Source organism: Dromaius novaehollandiae, chromosome 2 (assembly GCF_036370855.1).
Source record: "Dromaius novaehollandiae isolate bDroNov1 chromosome 2, bDroNov1.hap1, whole genome shotgun sequence".
Classification (NCBI taxonomy): domain Eukaryota; kingdom Metazoa; phylum Chordata; class Aves; order Casuariiformes; family Dromaiidae; genus Dromaius; species Dromaius novaehollandiae.
Genome location: NC_088099.1, coordinates 141,155,205 through 141,175,726, shown reverse-complemented (window position 1 = coordinate 141,175,726; position 20,522 = coordinate 141,155,205). Strand labels below are relative to the sequence as shown.

The 20,522-nt window shown below is 37.6% G+C and overlaps 2 protein-coding genes across 12 annotated transcripts in view; one reads left to right on the top strand and one right to left on the bottom strand.

Annotated features, from left to right (window-relative positions):
- The window catches only part of OXR1 (oxidation resistance 1), a 276,903-nt gene extending 269,909 nt beyond the window's left edge, over window positions 1-6,994 (top strand). For all 11 annotated transcript variants that reach the window (XM_064507616.1, XM_064507617.1, XM_064507619.1 and 8 more), the window contains 3 exons: window positions 3,661-3,756; window positions 4,129-4,202; window positions 4,997-6,994. In XM_064507616.1, the coding sequence (XP_064363686.1) occupies window positions 3,661-3,756; window positions 4,129-4,202; window positions 4,997-5,132 (306 nt within the window). In that variant the 3' untranslated portion in view covers window positions 5,133-6,994. The remainder of the gene's footprint in view (window positions 1-3,660; window positions 3,757-4,128; window positions 4,203-4,996) is intronic.
- Window positions 6,995-12,593: 5,599 nt separating this feature from the next.
- ABRA (actin binding Rho activating protein) lies at window positions 12,594-19,322 on the bottom strand. Its single transcript, XM_026119553.2, has 2 exons — window positions 18,571-19,322; window positions 12,594-13,121 (listed from the first exon to the last, which is right to left on the bottom strand). Exons 1-2 carry the CDS (start codon window positions 19,320-19,322, stop codon window positions 12,644-12,646), a joined length of 1,230 nt encoding a protein of 409 aa, XP_025975338.2. The 3' UTR covers window positions 12,594-12,643.
- Window positions 19,323-20,522: the final 1,200 nt, after the last annotated feature.

Genomic DNA, 20,522 nt, shown 5'->3' with positions numbered 1-20,522 from the left:
ATATTCACTTAGTTATTGTTTAAATGTAAATTTTCCTTTATCTTATTTAAAAGAACATTATTTTCATCAGTTCATCTATTCTACTTTTTTAGAAACTTTTTTTTTTTATAAACTAGTCCATTTGTGGATTTTGTAGAGACTACATGTGCAAAGGTAAACTATTTTTTTAGTTGTAAAAAATGATATGAATAGGGGGTTCTGCACAACTTCAGTAGGAGACGGAATAGATATCAATAATTATACTTTATTTCTGAGTTTGTTCATCTTTAATTTTTAACCAGAAGTTAGCTGTGCAGCTAATAATGGCAAAAATGAAATGCTTTCCTGGAGTACAAATTGTATTGGTGCAGAAAATGTACACGTAATTCTGCATGAAATCAAGGCTGTAGATGTATTTTGTGATACCGAAGTAACCAAATAAAGCCCTAAAAGAATGTTAAGTTACTGAACAAGTCTATTGATAGAAGCTTGAGGATTAGGATAATCAAATATCTAATAAATAAGGCTTGTCTTTGATATTTGATCAGTGGGACCTGTGGTACAAGCCAAAGTCTCTGGAGGAGCACGAATCAATAATGCTTTTCAGTTCTGATGGAATACCTGTTTCTATAACGAAGTAATTTAAGTTGTAAAAAGCCATTAGCCAAAGCTAAAGCCTGTATAGAAGAATACCTCTTCCCAACCTTTACTCAAAGAGGATTTTCAGTAAAACCTAAACCACCAGCTTTGAATAATTGACTGTCACCAATTTAAAATGTCATTATCTGATCTGAATTGCTTTCTGTGAAATCTTCTCACTTAAGACAAATTTCAACTGAGCCAAGTATATTTTTAGGAGAAAGATTTAGAGTTAATATGCTTTCTAGTAAAACAACTATTGCTTCTCTTGATTTAAATCTGAAATCAGATAAGTCTGAACTGTTTTGTCTGTGGCTTAATTCTGGAGTTCTTCAGAAACTGCAGGGAAAAAGAACATTTTGAATGTCTTTGCAGCATGAGACTGAAGGACTGTGATTATTTGTTAAGCCAGGTGACAGTGCTGATTTTCTACTAAAGTCGAATAACAATTTCCAGATCTGTTTAATTCTTAATTTTGTTTTCTTCTCTTCTTTCTACTTTGTTATTCTAACAAGCATTTCCCCAGGTAATCTGCCAGAATTGAGAGAGATGGACTTCTCTAATCTTTGGGTTTTTTTGTTTGTTTAAATATAAGATCATTTAATGTTCTGACTGTGATTTGCTAGATATTCCATTTTGGACATTATTTTTGGTGAACTCTTATTTGAACTTTCTCTGACCCAGAAGGCTATCTAACTGGTAATGAGCTGGAAAGAAATAAGTGTATGCAGCTGTAAGTCTTAATATGTGGGACTGACTTCAAGCCTACCATTAAAAAAAAAAAAAAAAAAAAAAAAACTGAAAGGTAACAGGAAAACAAGCATCTTCTTTAAAGAACTCCTTCATTTTGGTCTGCTTTCCCAAGAAAATAGAACATAAGTGGTAGTTCTCTTTATCTGTTAAGCCTGTTTTTTTATCCTGCCCTAATACTGACAGAAAGAGAAATGCCTTGACAGTACTTGTCCGTATGTCTTCAATGGAATAAAAATGTCTAGGCAAAGATTATTGGAGTCACTGAACACACAGAGACAAGTACTATGAAGACATTTCTTTTCATCAGAGTCCATGGAACTTCAAGCTTTTAGACTGATTTTGAAACTTACGCCTCTCTGACAAGGTGATGAAATGATAAAGTACCACAGTCAGCTGAAGTTAATCATTTTTCAAAGTAATTTTTTTTTTAAATTCCAACAGAGAATCTCATTTTGGAGTAAAAATATTGTATTTATGCACAAGTATGTGCCAATGTAGCTCTATCCATTCAAATGAGTAAAGGAGCAGTGTATACATGTGTATAAAATACCTTTATTTGAACAGTGCTTTTCAGTTTAGTGATGTTGTGTTTTTAATAAATGAATGAATGAATGAATTTTCCTGAAATATTAGTCGTTATGCCTTAAAGGAAGTTTAATATGCAAGTCCTTACCTCTGTTCCTCTCCAATGTAATATTCCTTGCATCTCCTTTTAACAGTGGAGTCTGTACACTGGCTTTTAAAATATGCAGTACTACCTGCACCTGTGAAGAAATTGTTTTCTTTCAGAGTGCATGGTCTTTTCAAAATGATATGTTTATTTCAAAGCATCAGTGTTTGACTTCAACAGAGGTTTTGAAAACATCCGCTATTGATGCAATTGCACCTAGTTAGACTTAAGACAGTCTGTGCATTATCAGGATGTTTAGAAGATTATCAGGGATAACTTTCTTCAAAGAATAGCAAATTGTCTCGTAACTAGTCAGTGGAAGACTTGGAGGGTGGGAGGATGGGGAGGGTGATTTGTTTCATAATAAGCAGTGTGTATGGTGTAGCTGTTTGGTACCCCCCACCCTTTCCCTCAGAGTAAAGGACTTTCTGGATCACTTAAACCTGAGAAATAAGGAATTTCCTAACACTAGCTGTTCTGAGCTGGTAAATTGCTGTTGAAGTCAATGTATAGCTGTCAAACATCTGGTAAAATTCTTGAGTTCCTGGTCTGAAATTTGTGACTTTATTTCAGACACATCTGGTTTTGTATTTTTTATAGGTACTGTAGAGCTGAACAGGTAAATGGAAAACATACAACTTTCTTAGAATGCACTGAAGAAAAGTTTCTACCTTATTCTGAACATAAAGTCAGGACAGTAATTTTAATGTCTCACACATCAGTCCTGTTCTTCAGCTTCTGTAAGACTCGCTGTTTAGTGTGAATAAAAACACAAAAACTTCCATTCCTTCCCCCCACCTTGTATGAGAGTTAGTGCTAGTGGTCTGCTTTTGCGTTTACATCTGCTCTACCCTGCTAGATGTGGAAATATGTTTCCTACTAGGAACAGAAATACTGACTTTTTCTTTTGATTGTGCTTCACGGGATATGCATGGTTCAGCATAATAATGTAGGATTTGGGGGGTTATTCTGCTTCCTGAGAAGTGGATACTGCTTTAATCAGATTTAAAAATCTAGTAATCTGTCCTCAGACCTCTTTAACTACTGATGCAATGTTCTTATTACTAAACATAAATCCTCTCACTACCCACAAAGGGTTAGTTGAAGTCAGGTCTGTTTTAAGGCAGGATAGCTGCACTTACCTGTTATTTGGAGTGGAATGAATAAATTGCAAGAGAAATCACAACTCGTTTACAGCTAGGAACTCGCTGAAAAGTACCCTAGTTTAAGGAACCATGGTGACTGGAGTGTGAATGATTGAGAAGGAGGTGCATAAGAAGCAGAACCTGTTGTATCTGTAATCTTAAAAATTTGTACGTTGTTTTTGAGAACTTCCTGAGCTTAGGTTTTTATTCTGGTATTTTTTTTTTTTTTTTGATTGTGTACTTAGTGAAGGACGATTCTTTCTCATTCAGTTTATTGTACCACAGAACATCAGACTGTATCTTAATGCAGTCAGAAGTGTGATGCCGTGTAAAGCTTATAATCTTGCAGTAAAATACCAAATCTGGCACCATTTGCAAGCTGACTGCATGTCAGCTACTATCGTTAGAGATTTGCAGATGCTATGTAGATTATTTTTTTCTTAAGTATTTTGTTTTGCATATTTTTGCTTACAGGTTTTTGGTGCGCTAGCATCTGAACCATTTAAAGTGAGTGATGGCTTTTATGGCACTGGGGAGACCTTTCTTTTTACATTCTCTCCAGACTTTGAGGTAAGGAGTTAACATTTGGTGGGTTGGTTTGGTTTTTTTTTGTTCGTTTTGTTTTTTCCCTCATATGTTATCTCTTAAGATACCCACTATTAGACTTATTCGAATAAGTATCTAAATTCTAAGAATTGTCCCCAAAAGTGTGCAATCATACTAGCTTTCCACAGGATCAGTAAGTGCACAGTGAATAGGGAGGATTTGCATAGTGAAAAGCTTCAATACAGTGAAAGTCAGGTGGAATAAGGTTCCCTTCCCCCTACTATTCTAAATTCTGCTCAATTTCCATGTTAGGAAGAGTAAGTGCAACTCACAAATTATGTCTTTACCCAAACCAAAATTTCAGATATTTTAGCTTGCTGGTCTGACTTTCATTAGGTTTTCAAATGGACAGGAGACAACATGTTCTTCATCAAAGGCGACATGGACTCCCTTGCTTTCGGCGGAGGAGGGTAAGTCATAATTTTTATTCTTTATTATGGAGAACCTGTTACAAGTGACTGTGTGTGTGTGTGTATATGTATATACACACCCACCTTTAAAAAGAAAATTTGGAATTAACTTCAGTTTCAAATTCAATGTCTCAGGGCTCAGCAGTTATAAGCCAAGAAGGAAAAGGTTTAGTATCAGCCATGCACTTAGTTTCTTACTAGATTCGGGTGACTTAGGCAAGGAGGTTTTTATCTTCAGCATAGCTTGGTATCCAGTTTCAACCCTGAAAGATCATTGTACCTTGCATGCTCTACCGGCATGTTTGTTGTGCTATATTCAGAATGGACATGATACTTAACTTTCTGATGGTATGTAAATGTGAAAATTATGCACAGTTAGAGGCTTGAGTTGAAATTGTACCATCCCAAGACATGCTATTTCCCCAGAAATTATGTTCTCACCCCTTTTTTCCCCATGAGTACACAAGCCTCTGGGATCTTCCCTCTTCATCATCAGCATTCTCCTCACACAGAGGAGTACTGTTATACCTTAGTTTATGGAAATTGAAAGGACTAAAAAGTTAGGAATTGGGTTATTTTTTTATTTAAGAATATCTGAAGAAAATATTTTCTAAATGAAGGAAAAAAAACTCTTTACAGCTTTGAATTTATCAAGAGCTATGAGGTACTTTTGCTGAAAAAGAGATTTCTGTGATTCTTCCAGCCTTCTAGAATTTTCTGAATGAAAAATACATTTATTAGTTTAGTGTTAACTTGCTCAATCTTTTTGCTTTAATACATTGTCTGTCTTGCAGAGGGGAATTTGCTCTTTGGCTCGATGGGGATCTCTACCATGGAAGAAGTCATTCATGTAAAACATTTGGGAATCATACGCTTTCTAAGCGAGAAGACTTCATTATTCAAGACATAGAAATTTGGGCTTTTGAATGAGTATATAGCTATTTCTGTAGGGTATTGTCCCAAACCTGACACGAATCAGTGCAGCTCACAAATCCTGAGGAGCAATATAACATGCTGTTCTGTATTTTTTTTGTTTTGCTTTCTTTTTTTTCTGTGTGGCCATCTAATTATAATTTTGAAATAGCAGACTTTTTTTATGTTCTCACATCTGTAATATATGGTCCTAGTTTTTCTAAGCTGTAGATGCTTCTAAGAAGTATAAACCACATGGACTGAAAATGAACATTAGTTGCTTTGAGCCTTGCAGCCTACAAAATTTTCTCACCCTCTCTACAGCTGCCTCCCAAGTTTCCCACACACCTTTCTTCAATCCTGTCAGGGGGCTGCTTCATTGAATATAGGCTATTATTTTTGTATTCAGATTATATCTATGAATGAAGCTGCCCTCTATGAACCTATATAAGAAGAAAGCTGTGTGTCGGTATTGCAGAGATTGGTCTGGACCAATGATGGATAAATTCATATGGTGCCACAACTAGATAAGCCTAGCATTCCTTCTTAACACATACCAGTATGCATATGGTCAAGTTAGAAGATATATCCAAAGTCAACAGTGCCACTTGTCTTGTTTATTGTTCATGTTTAGAAAAAAGTCAGTTAGACAGTACAGTAAGTGTTCTAGCTGCATGCTGATTGTATTAAAGAGTGTTTTGCACATACTGTTAATGATCTGCAGGTTTGGGACAAATGCTGACAATATTGAGCTACATGGCAAGGACTTACAAAATAGCAAGGGAATGTAAGAATATGACAGTTCCACAAATTTAAAAGGCTAAAGCAAGTAAAACTCGATGAACAATTTGTAGCTATAGTAGGGCATTAAAAGTACAAAGATTATGAAACAGATGCATCTTTCTTCAACATAAAGTGTCAGATATATGCTGTTATACTGTTGTAGCCGTGTAGCACATCAATTCCAAGAATATAGCTTATTCCTGTCCAAAGAAAAAATAGTTGTGATGTTTTTGAGTGGATCTATGTTGTAAATTTACAGTTAGCACCAGCTCTGATTAAAATGAGATAATGTACTATAGGTAGACAATATTGTAATTCTGTAGACTTGTGGAATATGCAAACTTACTGTCATGTGACCTCAAGAAAATGACAGGCTAGAATACAGTTCCAGTAGCTCTTGTTCACTTTTGTAGGAAATTGATAAGCCATTGTGGCAATAACAGCTCAACAAAACTGTTTGTTTCAAAGCTTCTATTCTATGTTCTGCAAAAACAAAAGGAAAAAAAAATTGCTGTTAAGTGTGACAGTGACTGACTTTGTGCTGATATTTCAGCTATTTCAGATCAACATTGTATATTATCTTGTAAATTAATGTTTAAAGTAGTTTTGTTATTATAGAAAAGTGTTGATTGACGGGTTGCTTATAGCACTTTAAATTATTCTAGAAATGGAATAAAAGCCAAATGGGTTGGCTTAAGTAGATGTAGTTGTATATTTCAAAATATTTAGATCTTGGAAAAGTTTTAAAAACTTATTTGAAGAAGGCCTACTGCTATGGTAATGAAAAAAGGCAAATGTTTCATCTATAATATGCTAATGCTCAATATGAATAGAAATACAGGGCTTTGTTTCCTGTCTCTATGTATAGCTCTTTACCCTTATTAGAACTTAGTATAATGTGTAGACTAAATGTTTACAAAATAAGGAACTGTAAATAAATTAAAATGGCTCTTCTCCCCTTTGGTCTTCCACAGCAGTATTATTGTCTTTGTGGAGTTAAGACTGATTATTACAAAAGAAAATCCTGTAACGGATTTTAAGTACTATAAGGTCATAGTGATGTATAGCAAATAAATCTAAATATATGTAAAAATAAACTGGAGTTGGAGTTTATTTAGAAGCACAAATAGAGATTATTGCTGTTACTAAAATAACTGTAATGAATACACAGGATCTATTTGCTCCTTGTTCAGCACTGATCATCACTCGCTTTTCTGATGTGTGATAGGTACTTACAAAACATCTGGAAAATTTCTCTAGGAGAAAGTGGAAAAAGGGAGAACAAAAAAAGAGCAAGGGGCCTAGGTTTTGTTTAATTGGGCATATGTGCTTGTTTTGATTGCCTTTCCCCTCCTCCTAGTAACATCAGAAGATAAACTGCTAGTAATAGCATATGGAAATGTGATTGAGCTTCAGAATTTCCTTGGTCTTGCTTTGTCTAATGTACGTGCATAATTAGCAATGTACACATTTTTAAAAGTCAGAAAATCCATCAAAATAAGATACTGCTTAACTTTACCTCCTCCTTCCACCTCTCCAAGCAAAGAACCAGAGTATTCAATCAGCTGTTGCTCAAATGCACAATTAGAAGGTGCTCGGATAGTACAGTGAGTAGAATGTAAAATAGAATACTATACTGTTTTAGTGTAAAACACATATACTCCACCTAATCAGAGTTTCATTCTGAACTCTTCTTTACAGAAACTGCGTATAACACTTGTTTTCATTTGTCTGCTTCAGCTTTTGGGCTATACTCATTTCTCAGATTCTAACTGTAGAAATGATGGATTTTATTTCAACATAAATACTTGGAATTGAAAGAGTAGATACTATAGTTGTAGTAGTAGAGTGTGTGTGTATAACAAGCTTTTCAGTCATGTATTTAACATCAAGGTGGAGCTCTTCCAGTGAGGAGTAGGCTCACTTAGCTCAGGAAAATTGTCAACCATTAAGATTGTGTATACACATTGAGGGGAACAGTTGATACCCTAGAGAGTACAGCTGCTATTCGGAGGAATTTTGACAAGGTGATGGAAAGAGGTCCAGAAACAGGCTGAGCTAGACTAGCTCTATGCAGTCTAACTCTAGCTAGACTGACTGGCTAGAAAGAAGCTCTGCAGAAGGTCCTTAGCAAGAGGTGGGATCCTGATGAACAAGCTGAACATGTCTGCAACAAGCCCTTGTCATGATCAAAGCCAGCTGCCTACTGGTCTGCAGCAGGAAATAAAGGCAGGCTGAGAGGAGGTGATTTCACCTGTCTTTGAGGTTAATGAGCCTTCATCTGGATTATTGTGTCCCGTTTGCACCTAATACATGGGAGATACTGGCAAACTGGTGCAAGTCCAGAGGAGGACTGCCGAGATGGTTGGAGGACTGGAGCATGCATCATACAAGAAAAGGATAGGTTTGTTTAGCCTGGAAGGAATAAAATTAAGGGAAGTTCTAACTGCTGTTTCCAAAGACTTAATGGGAGTTGAAGACAAGGTGAAACCAGGATCTCCTTGGCAGTGTGCAGCAAGAGGATGAGAGACAACATTCACAAGTCACAACAGGGAAATTCCAACTAGACAAAAGGAGATTTTACTCGGTGATGGTAGGCAGACCCTGGAAGAGGTTTCCCAGAGGGGCTATAGAATCTCCATCTGTGAAGCTTTCCAAATTTAACAGGGCAAGGTCCTGATCAGCTCTAAATTTAGTCCCACTTTGAACAGGGAGTTGAACTAGGTCATCTCAGTGTCCTCCAACCTGAGTTACTCTGTAGTTCTTTGTTAGTTTTCCCTGAAAAATACACCTCGCAGGTTGTGTCAGTCAGTCCCCAAGAAGAGGGAGCCTTCTCTTAAAACTGCTTTTGTTATTGCATGCTTCCAAGTCCTTATCTTGCCCTTCTTCTACTGATAATTCAGATCTGCAGTTGAATCAAATTAGTACTTATTAAATGTATAGTTTTGTTACTCTTGGTATAAAATGGCTGTCTTCAGTATGGTATTATTATCGTATCTGCCATATTTACTATATCACCATCTGCCATTACCACATCTAACCAAGAGAAGAGTGTTTCTCCCCTTAGAGAAATTATAATTTCTTGTTAATATGCATCTGCTGGAAAGAGCTTAATGATATGACAGTTTTTCCTGTGTGTGAGTAGAAAAAAATGTAAAGTGGAAGATTCTTTTATGATGTTGCATAAGGTTGTTGATGTTGATCACACTGAGATGGATGTGGGAGGCCTGGAACATGATCTGCAGTGAGCTATAGATCTGTGCTGTGCTACAGTGATTGCATTGTTATACCAGTGGTGTAAGGATATAAAGGCAAGGAGAGATTTGAAGAGGGCTTGAAAGCTAGTCCTCCCCCTGCCCTCACCCCCGCACTATCAATTGATCTAATGTTACCTTTCTCTACAGATACAATCTTGTTTTTATCCTATATGGTAAGTACAAATACACATACATCTGGATGTTCTAATATGCAAAAGGCATCTGTTACATGAAATGTTGAGATTAAATAAGAGAAGTAGGATGTCAGTGATCACTTCTGTTGCTGAATGTGTTTGAATAAAACAGTAGCAGAAGTTCACTTCTCTCTGCTGTGTTCCACAGTGGAGAAAACACAGGGAAGTTCCCTGTCTCCTGAGTCACTGTGGATTACAGTGCTGCCGAGAAGCCTGCCCTGCAGCTGAGCCTGTCCTTGCCTCTTCTGCCTCCAGCATTCCTTATGCATTGTATTAAACTGTTAAAACATAGGCTTGTCCACATTTACTTCTTGTAGGCTTACAGGAGCCTGCAAAAAAGTCAAATATTTGTAATCTAATGCTCTCAAATGTTTAAGTAAGCTAAACTTTTACAATTCACAACATTAATCAACATGAACTTAGGTACAGATATGCCTCAATTTCAGATACTAAGATTGGGTTAGGAGCGTTCATCTCCTCCAAAATAAATACTGAATTTCCCCATAGCAATGCTGGAGGAAGATGGGTGTGTGTGAGAACTCCAGCAGCTTATGCAGCACTGTCAGGTGTCAGAGACCTCTGTCTGCTTGGGCCCAGTCAGCCCAGCAGTTTTTTTCAGTAGGCATGCAGTGATGCGGAAGTGGCCCTTGTATGAATGAAAGTTAGTGGTAACGATTGCCTTCTTCCTTTCACATAACTATTTCATCATTAGAAGTGCTCAGCTTAGTGGAAGATACCAAAGAGGCAGTCCTGCAAATTCCATGTTCCTGCCAAAACAGGTAGGGAGAAGTGAAAAGCTGACTTATGCTACGGTTGTTATGGACTAATTTGTATATATGTGGATGGCCGAAGACTACAAGCTAGGAGGGTGGAGTTTTGGGGGGTGCTTTTGTTTTTGTTTGGGCTTTGGGTTTGGGTTTTGTTTCAAATTCAAGTTTATTCCAAATGTTTCCCTAAAGGTTCAGTAGCACCTAGTGCAGTGACCCTCCTGTTAGTGTATTACCGTACAGAAATATATTATTTCTACTGTCTAATGTCTTTGAATAGAAGGAGATGCAATTCTTCCTATGATGATGCGGTGCTCTTGGGTTTTAAATCACGTGCTAAAATAAAACTGAAAAACGTGTTGCCCTATGAGAGAATTAGAATTCTTGTGAGCAGAAATGTAAGATAATTTACTTAATTAACACTTTACTACCTTTAGAGTATGATTCTTTTTACAGATTTTTAGCATGAGAACAGTGTTTCACTTCAGTGTACTCTCATATCTTCTGCTCTGGACAGAAATCGTCACAGGGAAGTATTTTAACTGCTTGCAAATAGGGGAAGGTGCTTATATTTTGAAACAGCTTGTTAATCTTTGGCTTCATAGAATATATTGGGGTTTTTTTTGGGGGGGGGGGGCCTAGTAAGTGGGAGGATTAACCTAAGAAATACTCAGATAGGTCTTTTATTTTATTTATTATTCAAGTATTCCTTTGACACACAAATCTCCTCAAGACAATTTAGACTGCTATAACAATGATTATAGAAAGATGTGACAAACAAGGTAAGAGTACGCACACAAATATTACACTCAGAGGTCTGTTTGGCAAATTTATTTGAGTAGTGCGAGAGAACTCAACATTGCTAGATAGGTGCCATTGAATCCATCTTGTAATTCAAGTTTTTATCTTGATTCACAACATATAACTATGCCTATAATATTAACGTTTTACATAGTCTTACAGTAGACACATGTTAGTATCATTAACTTATAAATTATATAAATCATATACTCATTGGGAATTTCAAACTGGAGTACCTGTACTCTCATAAGTTAGCAATACTTGTTTTATCACAGAGACAAGATGCTCATACCCTTTCTTCTGCAAGAAGATAATTGATCTTTCAGTTTGAAAGAATCTTACTTTAAAAAAAAATTTTTTTTGAAGTAAATTAATTCCCTAGGTGTCTTGCTCTGAAACAAATACTTTACACATAAAATACATTTATACCAGGATAGCTTTTTTTCAGTCATGATCTGGAGAAACTGTGATCTGTTTAATCCAGTAAGCATTATACACCCTATAGAGATCTCAAATTTGTGTATAATGCAAACACAGTTTTAAGACATAAAAGTGTTCAGTTCATTAACTTTTACTCATCTTCAACACTACCTGGACTGAAATAAAATATTTCAGTAATATCAGGATGCAAGGATGCAGCATTGCTTCAAATGACAAATGCTCTAAAATTAGTACAGTGGTTTTTTTTGTAATGTGAAATTCCCGTCCCCTTAAAGCTAGCTTCTTTTAGTTAGGGAGCTTCTGTATCTTTTCACATTTAAGCATGTTCCAATGGAAGATGCTGCTTGTAGTTGCTTGTATCCTATATATAACAGTACAACTACCTGATTTTTTTTTTCTATGTTGCCCATTATTTTCCTCTGTATCTATAAGAAACATGTTTACATAGATATTCAGATGATACATTGCACATTATTGCATAGGAAGTATTTTCTGTTTGGCTGTCTATTCAAAAATTTTTTGTGCATAATATATTCTATTGGTTATTGTCTCTATTGTTTTCTTTCCATCAACCATCAGTATAAATATGAAACCATCTAATAAATTAGTTATATAAATACATTAAATATAAAGCCTCTTTTGCAAAAGAAGGATTCCGCATTAGTTTGTAGATGATATTTATGAGAAAGGTTTGTCAGTAGTAACCACAAAATAATACTGTAGTACTATTTGCATATATTATTCATAATAGGAAAGAAATGTGTTATCCTTTTTTCTGCATTCAAATAAACTTTTTGCATGCATTTAAGTATATTACTGAGGAAATATGCATACAAGCTCATGTTCACAGATCAAAAACTTGGTCTGCGTCTATATCCTCATTCAGCTTCTGATCTGGCATGGTTTATGAGAGCCCCTGAAATCCCAATTTAATTAGTTGTGAGAATCTTGCATGTAAGAACAAATAAAAATTGGAATTAATTTGTAGCTATTTGTGTTGCTACTAGTTTTTTATATTCACCTGCTTATACTCAATATAGATTTTTCCCTTTAATATATATTATTTTTTGTCTAGTAATTAACTGAAATGTCCTGCAAATGCCCATAGTACAGAGAAAAATCCATTTGGTGCTTGATTTATCAAGCAGTAATTAGAAAATTCATTTTTAGACAGTATCTTTTCTGTGTAGAGGGAAAAGATCTTGCATTCAAAATGAGCAAAAGCTAATAGCAAGGGAAAAATGGAGAAAGTTTTGCTGAGATAAGTTGTTCTTGTTGTAGCACGCTTACTGTAATAGAGTAATTATGACATGATCATCCCTGCCTTGCCATAACATTTCTCCCTTAAAGTCCACCAGCCCATGTTTCCTGGCTCTCATGAGAATCCCAACAACCTTATCTGAAATACGAACATATCTCTCAAAGAGTTCCCCAAAAGTGACTTGGATCTTGCCATCACGCCGAGGCTTAGCCATTGATCTGATGATAAAGCACATGTCTCTGATCTCCCGGTGAATGTGGGCTTCAGCTCTCTTGGCCCTTTCTGCAGTTTTGGTCCCCTCCTTGGGACGGCCGTAGCCTTCATCTCCTTTGTGCAGGCGTGTGGACATGGCCAGCTCGTGGTCAAATTCTTCGCTGAAGGGATTCAGCTTCTGCGTTATGATATGCTGATCTGCCCATTCTTGCCATCTGTCTTTCAGGCTATTAACAGGGCTGTATTTCCTGTGAGCTTGCTTGCTTATTTCTTCAGTAAATTTGCTTGTGCTGAAAGAAATAAAAATGGCATTTGAGCCTTGCATTTCATCATGTTTAATTATGCAGTTCTGCTACTAATCTTTTTTTATTAACTTAGTCATAGTGGTTTTCCAGACTAGCTGCTAACCACTAGATGGCATGTTTTCATTAATTCTAAATTAGTCCTGGGGCATTTAATCCATGTTTTGTTTTGTGTTTAAAGGAAAATTTGGTGACCACAGCTTGATCTCATCTACACTGCTGCCTTTAGGTTAGAGGTGACCCCATTTTTCCAAACTCTTGCCCAGAATGAGTTAGTTCTGTAGGGGTGTGAAATAGTACGTGGCTGATTACCTGCAATTTTTGTACCTTTCCTTAATCACATAGCTTCCCTTTTCTGCCCACGTAGCAGAATCTGAAATCTGTAACTTATGTTGTAGATGGCAATAACTGCAAGTGTACAGACTGGGTCCTTCAACTACTCGTGACTGAAAAGTAGAGGGCAGTATCTGGAAAAATTTGTCCCTTCCAGTCAATGTTGATGAGAAAATGCAGCGGCTCTGCCTATGCTGAATTTCAGGTATGGTTCTGAACTAGTGTTGCAATCCAAAATCAACTCCTGTTCCACAGGCTGGGAGAAGTTTAAGGCTACTGAAGTTTGTGTCAAGGTCAAAGGACAAGGAAAGGACTCCCAAGTATCTTGCTGATCTTTGTAGCAGTATCACCGAATGATTTCAGGCAGACAGACCTCTTCCCTCTAGTGGCCAATCTCGTATGTTGTGGGGAGTTATAAATAGCCTGAGCTGGTTTTTGTACTCTCCACATCCCGTCCTTTGTGGCTGTACAGGACTTGGCTAGGCAGTTTATTGGGCTGTGGTTCTGCAAAAGTAATTTGGGTTCTAATACTTTTAGTCCCCAGAAAGCTGCTCTGCAACCTCCGCAGTGATATCTGGTGAATATTAACAGTGTCAGAGAACCAAAATACAGATAGTGAAACGGCGCAGAGAATTGCAAATCTGCAGACTGCTGTTTGACCCACCCTTTGTCTTCTAGTAAACTTTTGAAAGGATTCAGGTGAGGGACGTAGATGTGTCTGCTTCAGGTCTGTGCAGTGGAAGGATACTAGTAGCTACTGAGAAGAGAGCAGGCACATGGGGCCAGGAAGAGGGGAAGGACTCGGGAGCAGGACCACTATTCTCAGCTGTGGAGTTGCTATTAGCTTGGCTTAGCTGTATTGAGAAATTTTACTCCAAAAGCTCCAAAATATTCTTTAGCAACAATGTGGTGAAAAGCACCAGAAGAATCAGGCACGTGAGCGTGCCAAGTAAATGCAGCTTTCTTCTGTGGTGTGGCTCTGAGCATCCTGAGTGTAGGTGGTGTGTGTGCCTGTTTGGTGCATGTAAGTGACTAGCAGGCAGAGGCTGGCAGAAAAGCATTAGAATATTTCAGTGTGGTAAAATTAGCCAATTTGGTTTCTTAACCATAAACCAAATCTTCCTCTATATAAGCTGTTGCTATATGAAGAAAGGAAATACTATGGTCCTTTGACCCATGCCCTGAATTGTGGTTTCATTGCCCAGAGCAGGGTAGGAACAAGGTTTGGGTTACACCAAGCAGTTGGGCCGTTTGGCCCTGAAGCCTTCAGGTCTCACAAAGCCTGTAGTGCCAGCTCAGTCCTAACTCCCACTGAAAGCTCCCATAAATCACTTCCTCAGCTCTACATGTGGGAAGCGATCAGTGAAGGGGGAAGAAAAAAAAATCAAAATTGACTAGGAGAAGTTGTACCAACAGTCTCAAGGCAGGTGATGGGCAGCTACCACCAGTGAGGGCTTATCCCTCAGTCACAGCCAGCTTTCTCCCCTTCTCTCAGGGGAACTTGACCCTTGAAAAACTGCTGGAGCTCAAATTCCTCAGGTTCGGGGGGGAAATGAAGACACTGAGAAGACTTGCCTTTGGATTTACCAAACTTACCTCTCTTTATTTAAACTATGCCTAGTATTATTCTCCCTTATCCTTGTTTCAGTTTTTAATTTTCTTTCCTAGCTGAACAATATTATCGCCTTTCTATTCTAATAATCTTCTCATGGCTGAAAAAAGCACACCATCTCATCTATCTTTTCCCTTTTAATTCACATAGCCTATGTGGTTTTAGAAAATACTTATTCTCTCTTTTGTCTCTCTCCTTTTATTTAATGCATCTCCTAGTTTAGCAATTTCAGATTTTAAAAGTGGTACTTTCACCGTTGTTGAACTTGCTGATAAGTTACACTGTAAATACATTGGCATATCCATCAAGTTCATACAGCACCTAGCACAACGGACTGTAGATCCAAAGTGAAGCTTGTGAGCATTAACCTACTGTAACAAGTAGTTTACCTGCAACAACCCCAAAGGTTTATGATGATGGCCCTGAAGGCATTCTGGACCTCTAAGAGGACAGTGTCCGGGTTCTGTACTATCCTTTTTTGTGGGGGAAACAACACATGGACTTTTTTAATGTTACAAGCCTTGTATCACTGCTGTGCACCTTTGGCTCCTAAACAGAAATGAAATAGTATTTCTTAGGCCCGTGGGAGTTAATGTTGAGTCTACTAAGGAAGCATCCTGATTCCAGCAAGCATTATGGCTGGAAGGGATGAAGGTGCTGATGCGAGGAGAAAAAAAATTACTAGCACGACTGCCTCTTCCTGGGATATAGAGAGGGAAAATGGAAGATTGGCTTAATCTTCTTCAAAGAAAAAAATGTGTATATGGTTGTTAAAGCAAAACTGAAAGGTTCATAAAAGCAGCAGGCTGAAAAAATGTATTCTGAGTCAATTTAAAAAAAAAGTGCTTAAAGTCCTGAAACAGCAGTATAAATGCATACTTATACTGCTATTTATATTTTATTTCTGGCATATTTCAGTGAAAGAGATAGATGTAAGTAATATAAAAGGTGTTATTTCAGTCATTTGTCCCTCAGTAAATATAGCTAATCTATTTTCCTAGGTAGCAGCACTAAAATTAGATATATGGGGAAAATATGTAAAGGTTAGTGGAAAGATAGCAATTTTGTTTCTATTATAGCATTTTTAAGCAATTTGTTTGAATCGAGGTTATTTACAGATAATATCTGCTGCAAATATATCTTCTTTTCCCACTGTATTTGAGAAATCTGTTTTTGAGGTCCTAATTTCTGTCAAAGGACACTGAACACAGTTTCTTCCAAAACTATGAAGAACAAACTTTCAAGCTCTCAGTTACTGGTGAGCCTTTTTATTTTGGCTACTAATGGATTATTCCTTGTGGGAGATGGTTGGTCAGTTTTGTAGCAAAGTGTCATTCCAATCTCCAGCCTGAAGAGTTGAAATAATTATGGATGTTCAGATATCTGTTGTAAAACATATGCTTTAAATACATGATTAGTAATGGATGCTGCTCGTGGTAAATACTCATCAGTAGTGAGTATAACCTGAGCGATGGAAATGGTATAGTCTGCCTGACTGTCTGCAGATAGATCAGCAAGTCTGTTTTGGCATTTTCATCTCTGCTGGTTCCAGTTTCTCATTTCTGAAATGGTGTTTAGGATATGGTATGAAGATACTGGCCCTGATCCTCTGATTCCTGCTGTCTTGTTAGTCCCTTACGCACAAGCTAATTGAGTCGGTGAAAAATTCTGCCTTCTCATCTCAAATTGCCTTGCGCTCACTTTGCACTTGCATTGCATATGTGCAGGTGACAACATGCTGGAAGGCAGCAGAGGTTCAGGCCCCACTGTGTGATGGCTCCTGGTGGGAAATAGCATGCTGGTGCCAGGCACTTCCCTCCCCATGAGCTCTGACAGCTGAGCTGTGCCGGATCCTGCCTCAGGTTAAGTTATAGCCCCCAGCTGTCCGCTCTGCCCCCTCAGTGAAGCTCGCAGAGAGAACGTGTGCTGTGCCTTAGCCTTGGTAGAGCAAAGACTGGCCTCAGAGGCTGCCTTCGTCACACTTTTAAACTTAGATATGAGGTTTTACTCAGAAACAGTTCAGATTTGACCACACATTCGTTTATGCTGTCTCTGCTCGAGGGCATTACAAACTTTGTAAAACAGCGCTGGAACAAATAGCGTACATCTACGATGGCTGCCTACGAGTTGCCCTTTTGCCACGTTGGATGTATGGATGCTTTTATCTTTCGCCAAAAGGAAAGAGTCATGGATTGGTTTGGCAACTACCCCTTGGCAAGTCCAGTGACAAGGCAACTAGTGGTAACCATCGGCTGGAAAGGCGGTTCTGCCAGAGATCTCTGGGGAAGTAATTTGGAGAACATCTCCCAGACCCTGCTGATCCCCTGTGGAACTTGCTTTTCCACGCTCTTTGGGAGATTTCCCAAGGACTGTGTGTCTGTAGGTGAATTGAACTTGTTTACTACCTGGACTCTGAATTTAATTTGCAGCTGCTGTTGAGCAGTAATCTTCAAGCAGGAGCCTCTTACTGAAAAAAATACTACTCAAAACTCCGATGCTATGATTTTGCTTACTACTTAATTCCTGTCTTTAAGTGGAACCTTTAATAATTGTGTAGGTAAGTAATGATAGACTCTGCTCATTCTGTTTTGTTCACACCAATTATAGGCATTAAAAAATCTGCCACATGTCAGGAACTTCCACTTTTTGCTGGGAAGTGATTTGTAACAACGTATTCAGTTAACATACTCTTTTTCTGTTGGTAGTATGCTTGTAGAGAAACTATTATTCAAATGTTCTTTTGAAAAATGATTTATAGCAGCATGTTTTAGATCAGTCCTTCAGATGTAGTAGTCAGGCTGGATGCTTTATAATGTTTGTTTAGGGTCCTGACTCCTATGCTAGTTTCCATTCTTTGACCTGATGAATTCCAAATCCATGAAAAGCTTCCAAAGAGAACCAGTGAACCCAGCTTTCATTAAGATGTATTTAAAAGAGTAATTGCTGCAATATCTATTTTGGACATTCTGGACAAGTTGCTCCAAATGATATTCACAATTTATATTAAGCAAAATGATGAATAAGTATTTGGAAAATTTTGCTCAAGTACAGTGCTTTAGACTTGCAATTTACTGAAATAAATGAATAGCTCTGGGCTCCTGATAAGAGTTATTAATCTTAAATGTGGACTAAAATATTAAGAAGTAGGCAGTGATTTAGATGAACCAATGAAACCAGCATCAAAATTGAATATAATTAACATTTCCCAAATATAACTTCCTGTGTCTGTTGTGTATATAGTGTATAGAATCCAAGGCTGTAGCCAGATGATGTTGGCTCTAACTACTTAAGCACAGAGAGATACGTGGCATGTTTTCTGGGTTTTCTTTTTTTTTCTTTTTTTTTTTTCTCATAGGATAATAGCCTCTCTTTGGCCATTTCCTAGCAATTAGACTTTTCCTGATCTCATTTCCCTTCTTCCTCATGGAAACCTGTACCTGTCTCAGGGTCTGCTGACCATCTATGACACTGTAATGAAGGTGTTTTACTTACAGAGATGGCACAGGTCGTTTAATCCTCACAGCAGCCACTTTCTCTTGGTCATCATCTTCTAGCTCAAGTCTGTCCTCTGCTTCTCCATAGCCACTGTCTGCTGTATCCATGCTGTCATTGTGGCACTTAAGTAGCAGCTCTTGCTTAGGGACTTTGTCCTCTTGTTCCATTGCTTTCCAGCCCTTGGTCAGCTCTGACACCAGGTTTGAGCACTTTCTCCTCATAGTTGGAGATAATTTGCTACTAAGAATTTCGTCAATAGTACTTGATTCTTCTTTCAGCTTTGTCATCTCTGAGCTGCTATTGTCATTTTCATATCTATCACTGAGGAGGCTAATATCACCTCCTCTTTCATAGGCTTTACTTACAACTGTTTTTGTCACCTCTTTGCTTTTTATGCTCAGCTTTTTGAGGGCTTCATCTGACTCCCTTGAATTTTTTTCAGCATCTCTTATTGTCACTGACTCCTTTGCTGAGGATTTTTCATCATCTTTCATTTGGTGCCTCTTAACAGATGGCATTGGCCATTTTTCAAACGGTCTTTCTTGTAGTGGCTGAGTTGATGAGTCTTCTCTATCGGGTACCCATCCAGAGGGCTCTTGTGCTTGCTTTAAGTTGTGGTCACTAGCCCACTGCTGCCAGCCTCGTGCCAAGCTAATAACTAGGCTGGCTGTTCGGATCTTGTGGACAGCCCTTTTCGCAGGAGTAGCACTCGGCTTTTCTTCAGGAGTTGTGCTGCTGTCTGCTGCCATTGTGGCTTTTCCACTTCTTAGGCTAAGCACCTGGTGACTGAACTTCTCAAGTGAATAATGTCCAGACAAGAGAGCTGCAGAGATTTAAATAGAAGCCGGAGCAGTCTGTGCCCATGGAAAATATGTCAAACACTTCTCACAAAGATATAGTATCCTCACTGTTACGGATTTCTTTTTTTAAAACAGCGGGGTTACATTTCATCACAGCAGATGGATGATGCATGATGTAAACAGGGTGGCATATACCTGCAGTGGTAATAGTGGGAATTAACAGCTCCTGTAAATCCTCTTCCCCGGGAATACTTAGTCCTCAATTTGTTGGTGAGTGTCTTGTTCTTCTAGAAGTGTAGAACTTGGGTTAAAGAGTCTGAACAGTATCAGAAACTGCTAAATGTTAAATGCTGTCAGTTGCTGACAACTTCAGAGTAGTGACTGCTCATCATCACAAGTAAAAAGTAGCCCTAATCATGAAGTGTAAATCCAGAAGTAGACAATGAAAGAGAAATTTTAGATGCATTTTTTCTAAAAAGATTCCAGGTGATTCCTTTTTATTGTTTGTGGTAAATTATATCCAAGGAAATCCGGGGTGGGGGGTGGGGGTGGGGGGGTGGTGGTGGTTAATTTTTAAAAGTATTTAAGTGTTCTGTTCTTTAAGTCATTATCTATTTATGTCTGTTTATTTAGAATGTAGTTTAGGGGTCTAGGAACCATTTCATAATTGACATCAGTACTTAGAATAAGGGAATCACTCTACTCTGGTACTTATGCATGTGTGTGTGAATATATGTGTGTATATCTAAATATACATTTTGTGTGTGTGTATATCTAAATATACATTTTATATTAATAAATCTGATTAGATTGGATGAGTGGATGGATGGATGATCTAAATTTTATTTAGGATTTTGAGAAAGTGAAGCATGGCCTATTTCATTCCTGACTGCATTTTCAAGGAAAATGCATATAAAACTTAGTAGTTACTTGGTTTACAGTACAAGAAAAATCAAGCTTCCAAAGAAAATGTTGTGATTTCTTAGTTCTGGAAGACTTGCAGGTGGGTGGTCTTATTTGGATTTGTAAAATTGTTTGGTGAACTGATATATCTATTGTTATATAATAATAAACAGACATTTTTGGAGATACAATTCTGTAGTATCTTATTTCTTAGTATAATGTTTCCTAAATAGGAAAGGAAAATAG

Excerpts from the sequence above, each read along its gene's own strand:
- ABRA (XM_026119553.2), bottom strand. The coding sequence starts at position 19,322 with ATGGCAGCAGACAGCAGCACAACTCCTGAAGAAAAGCCGAGTGCTACT. Across the intron at positions 13,122-18,570 it reads AAACGACCTGTGCCATCTCT|CACAAGCAAATTTACTGAAG; the intron begins GTAAGTAAAACA and ends TATTTCTTTCAG.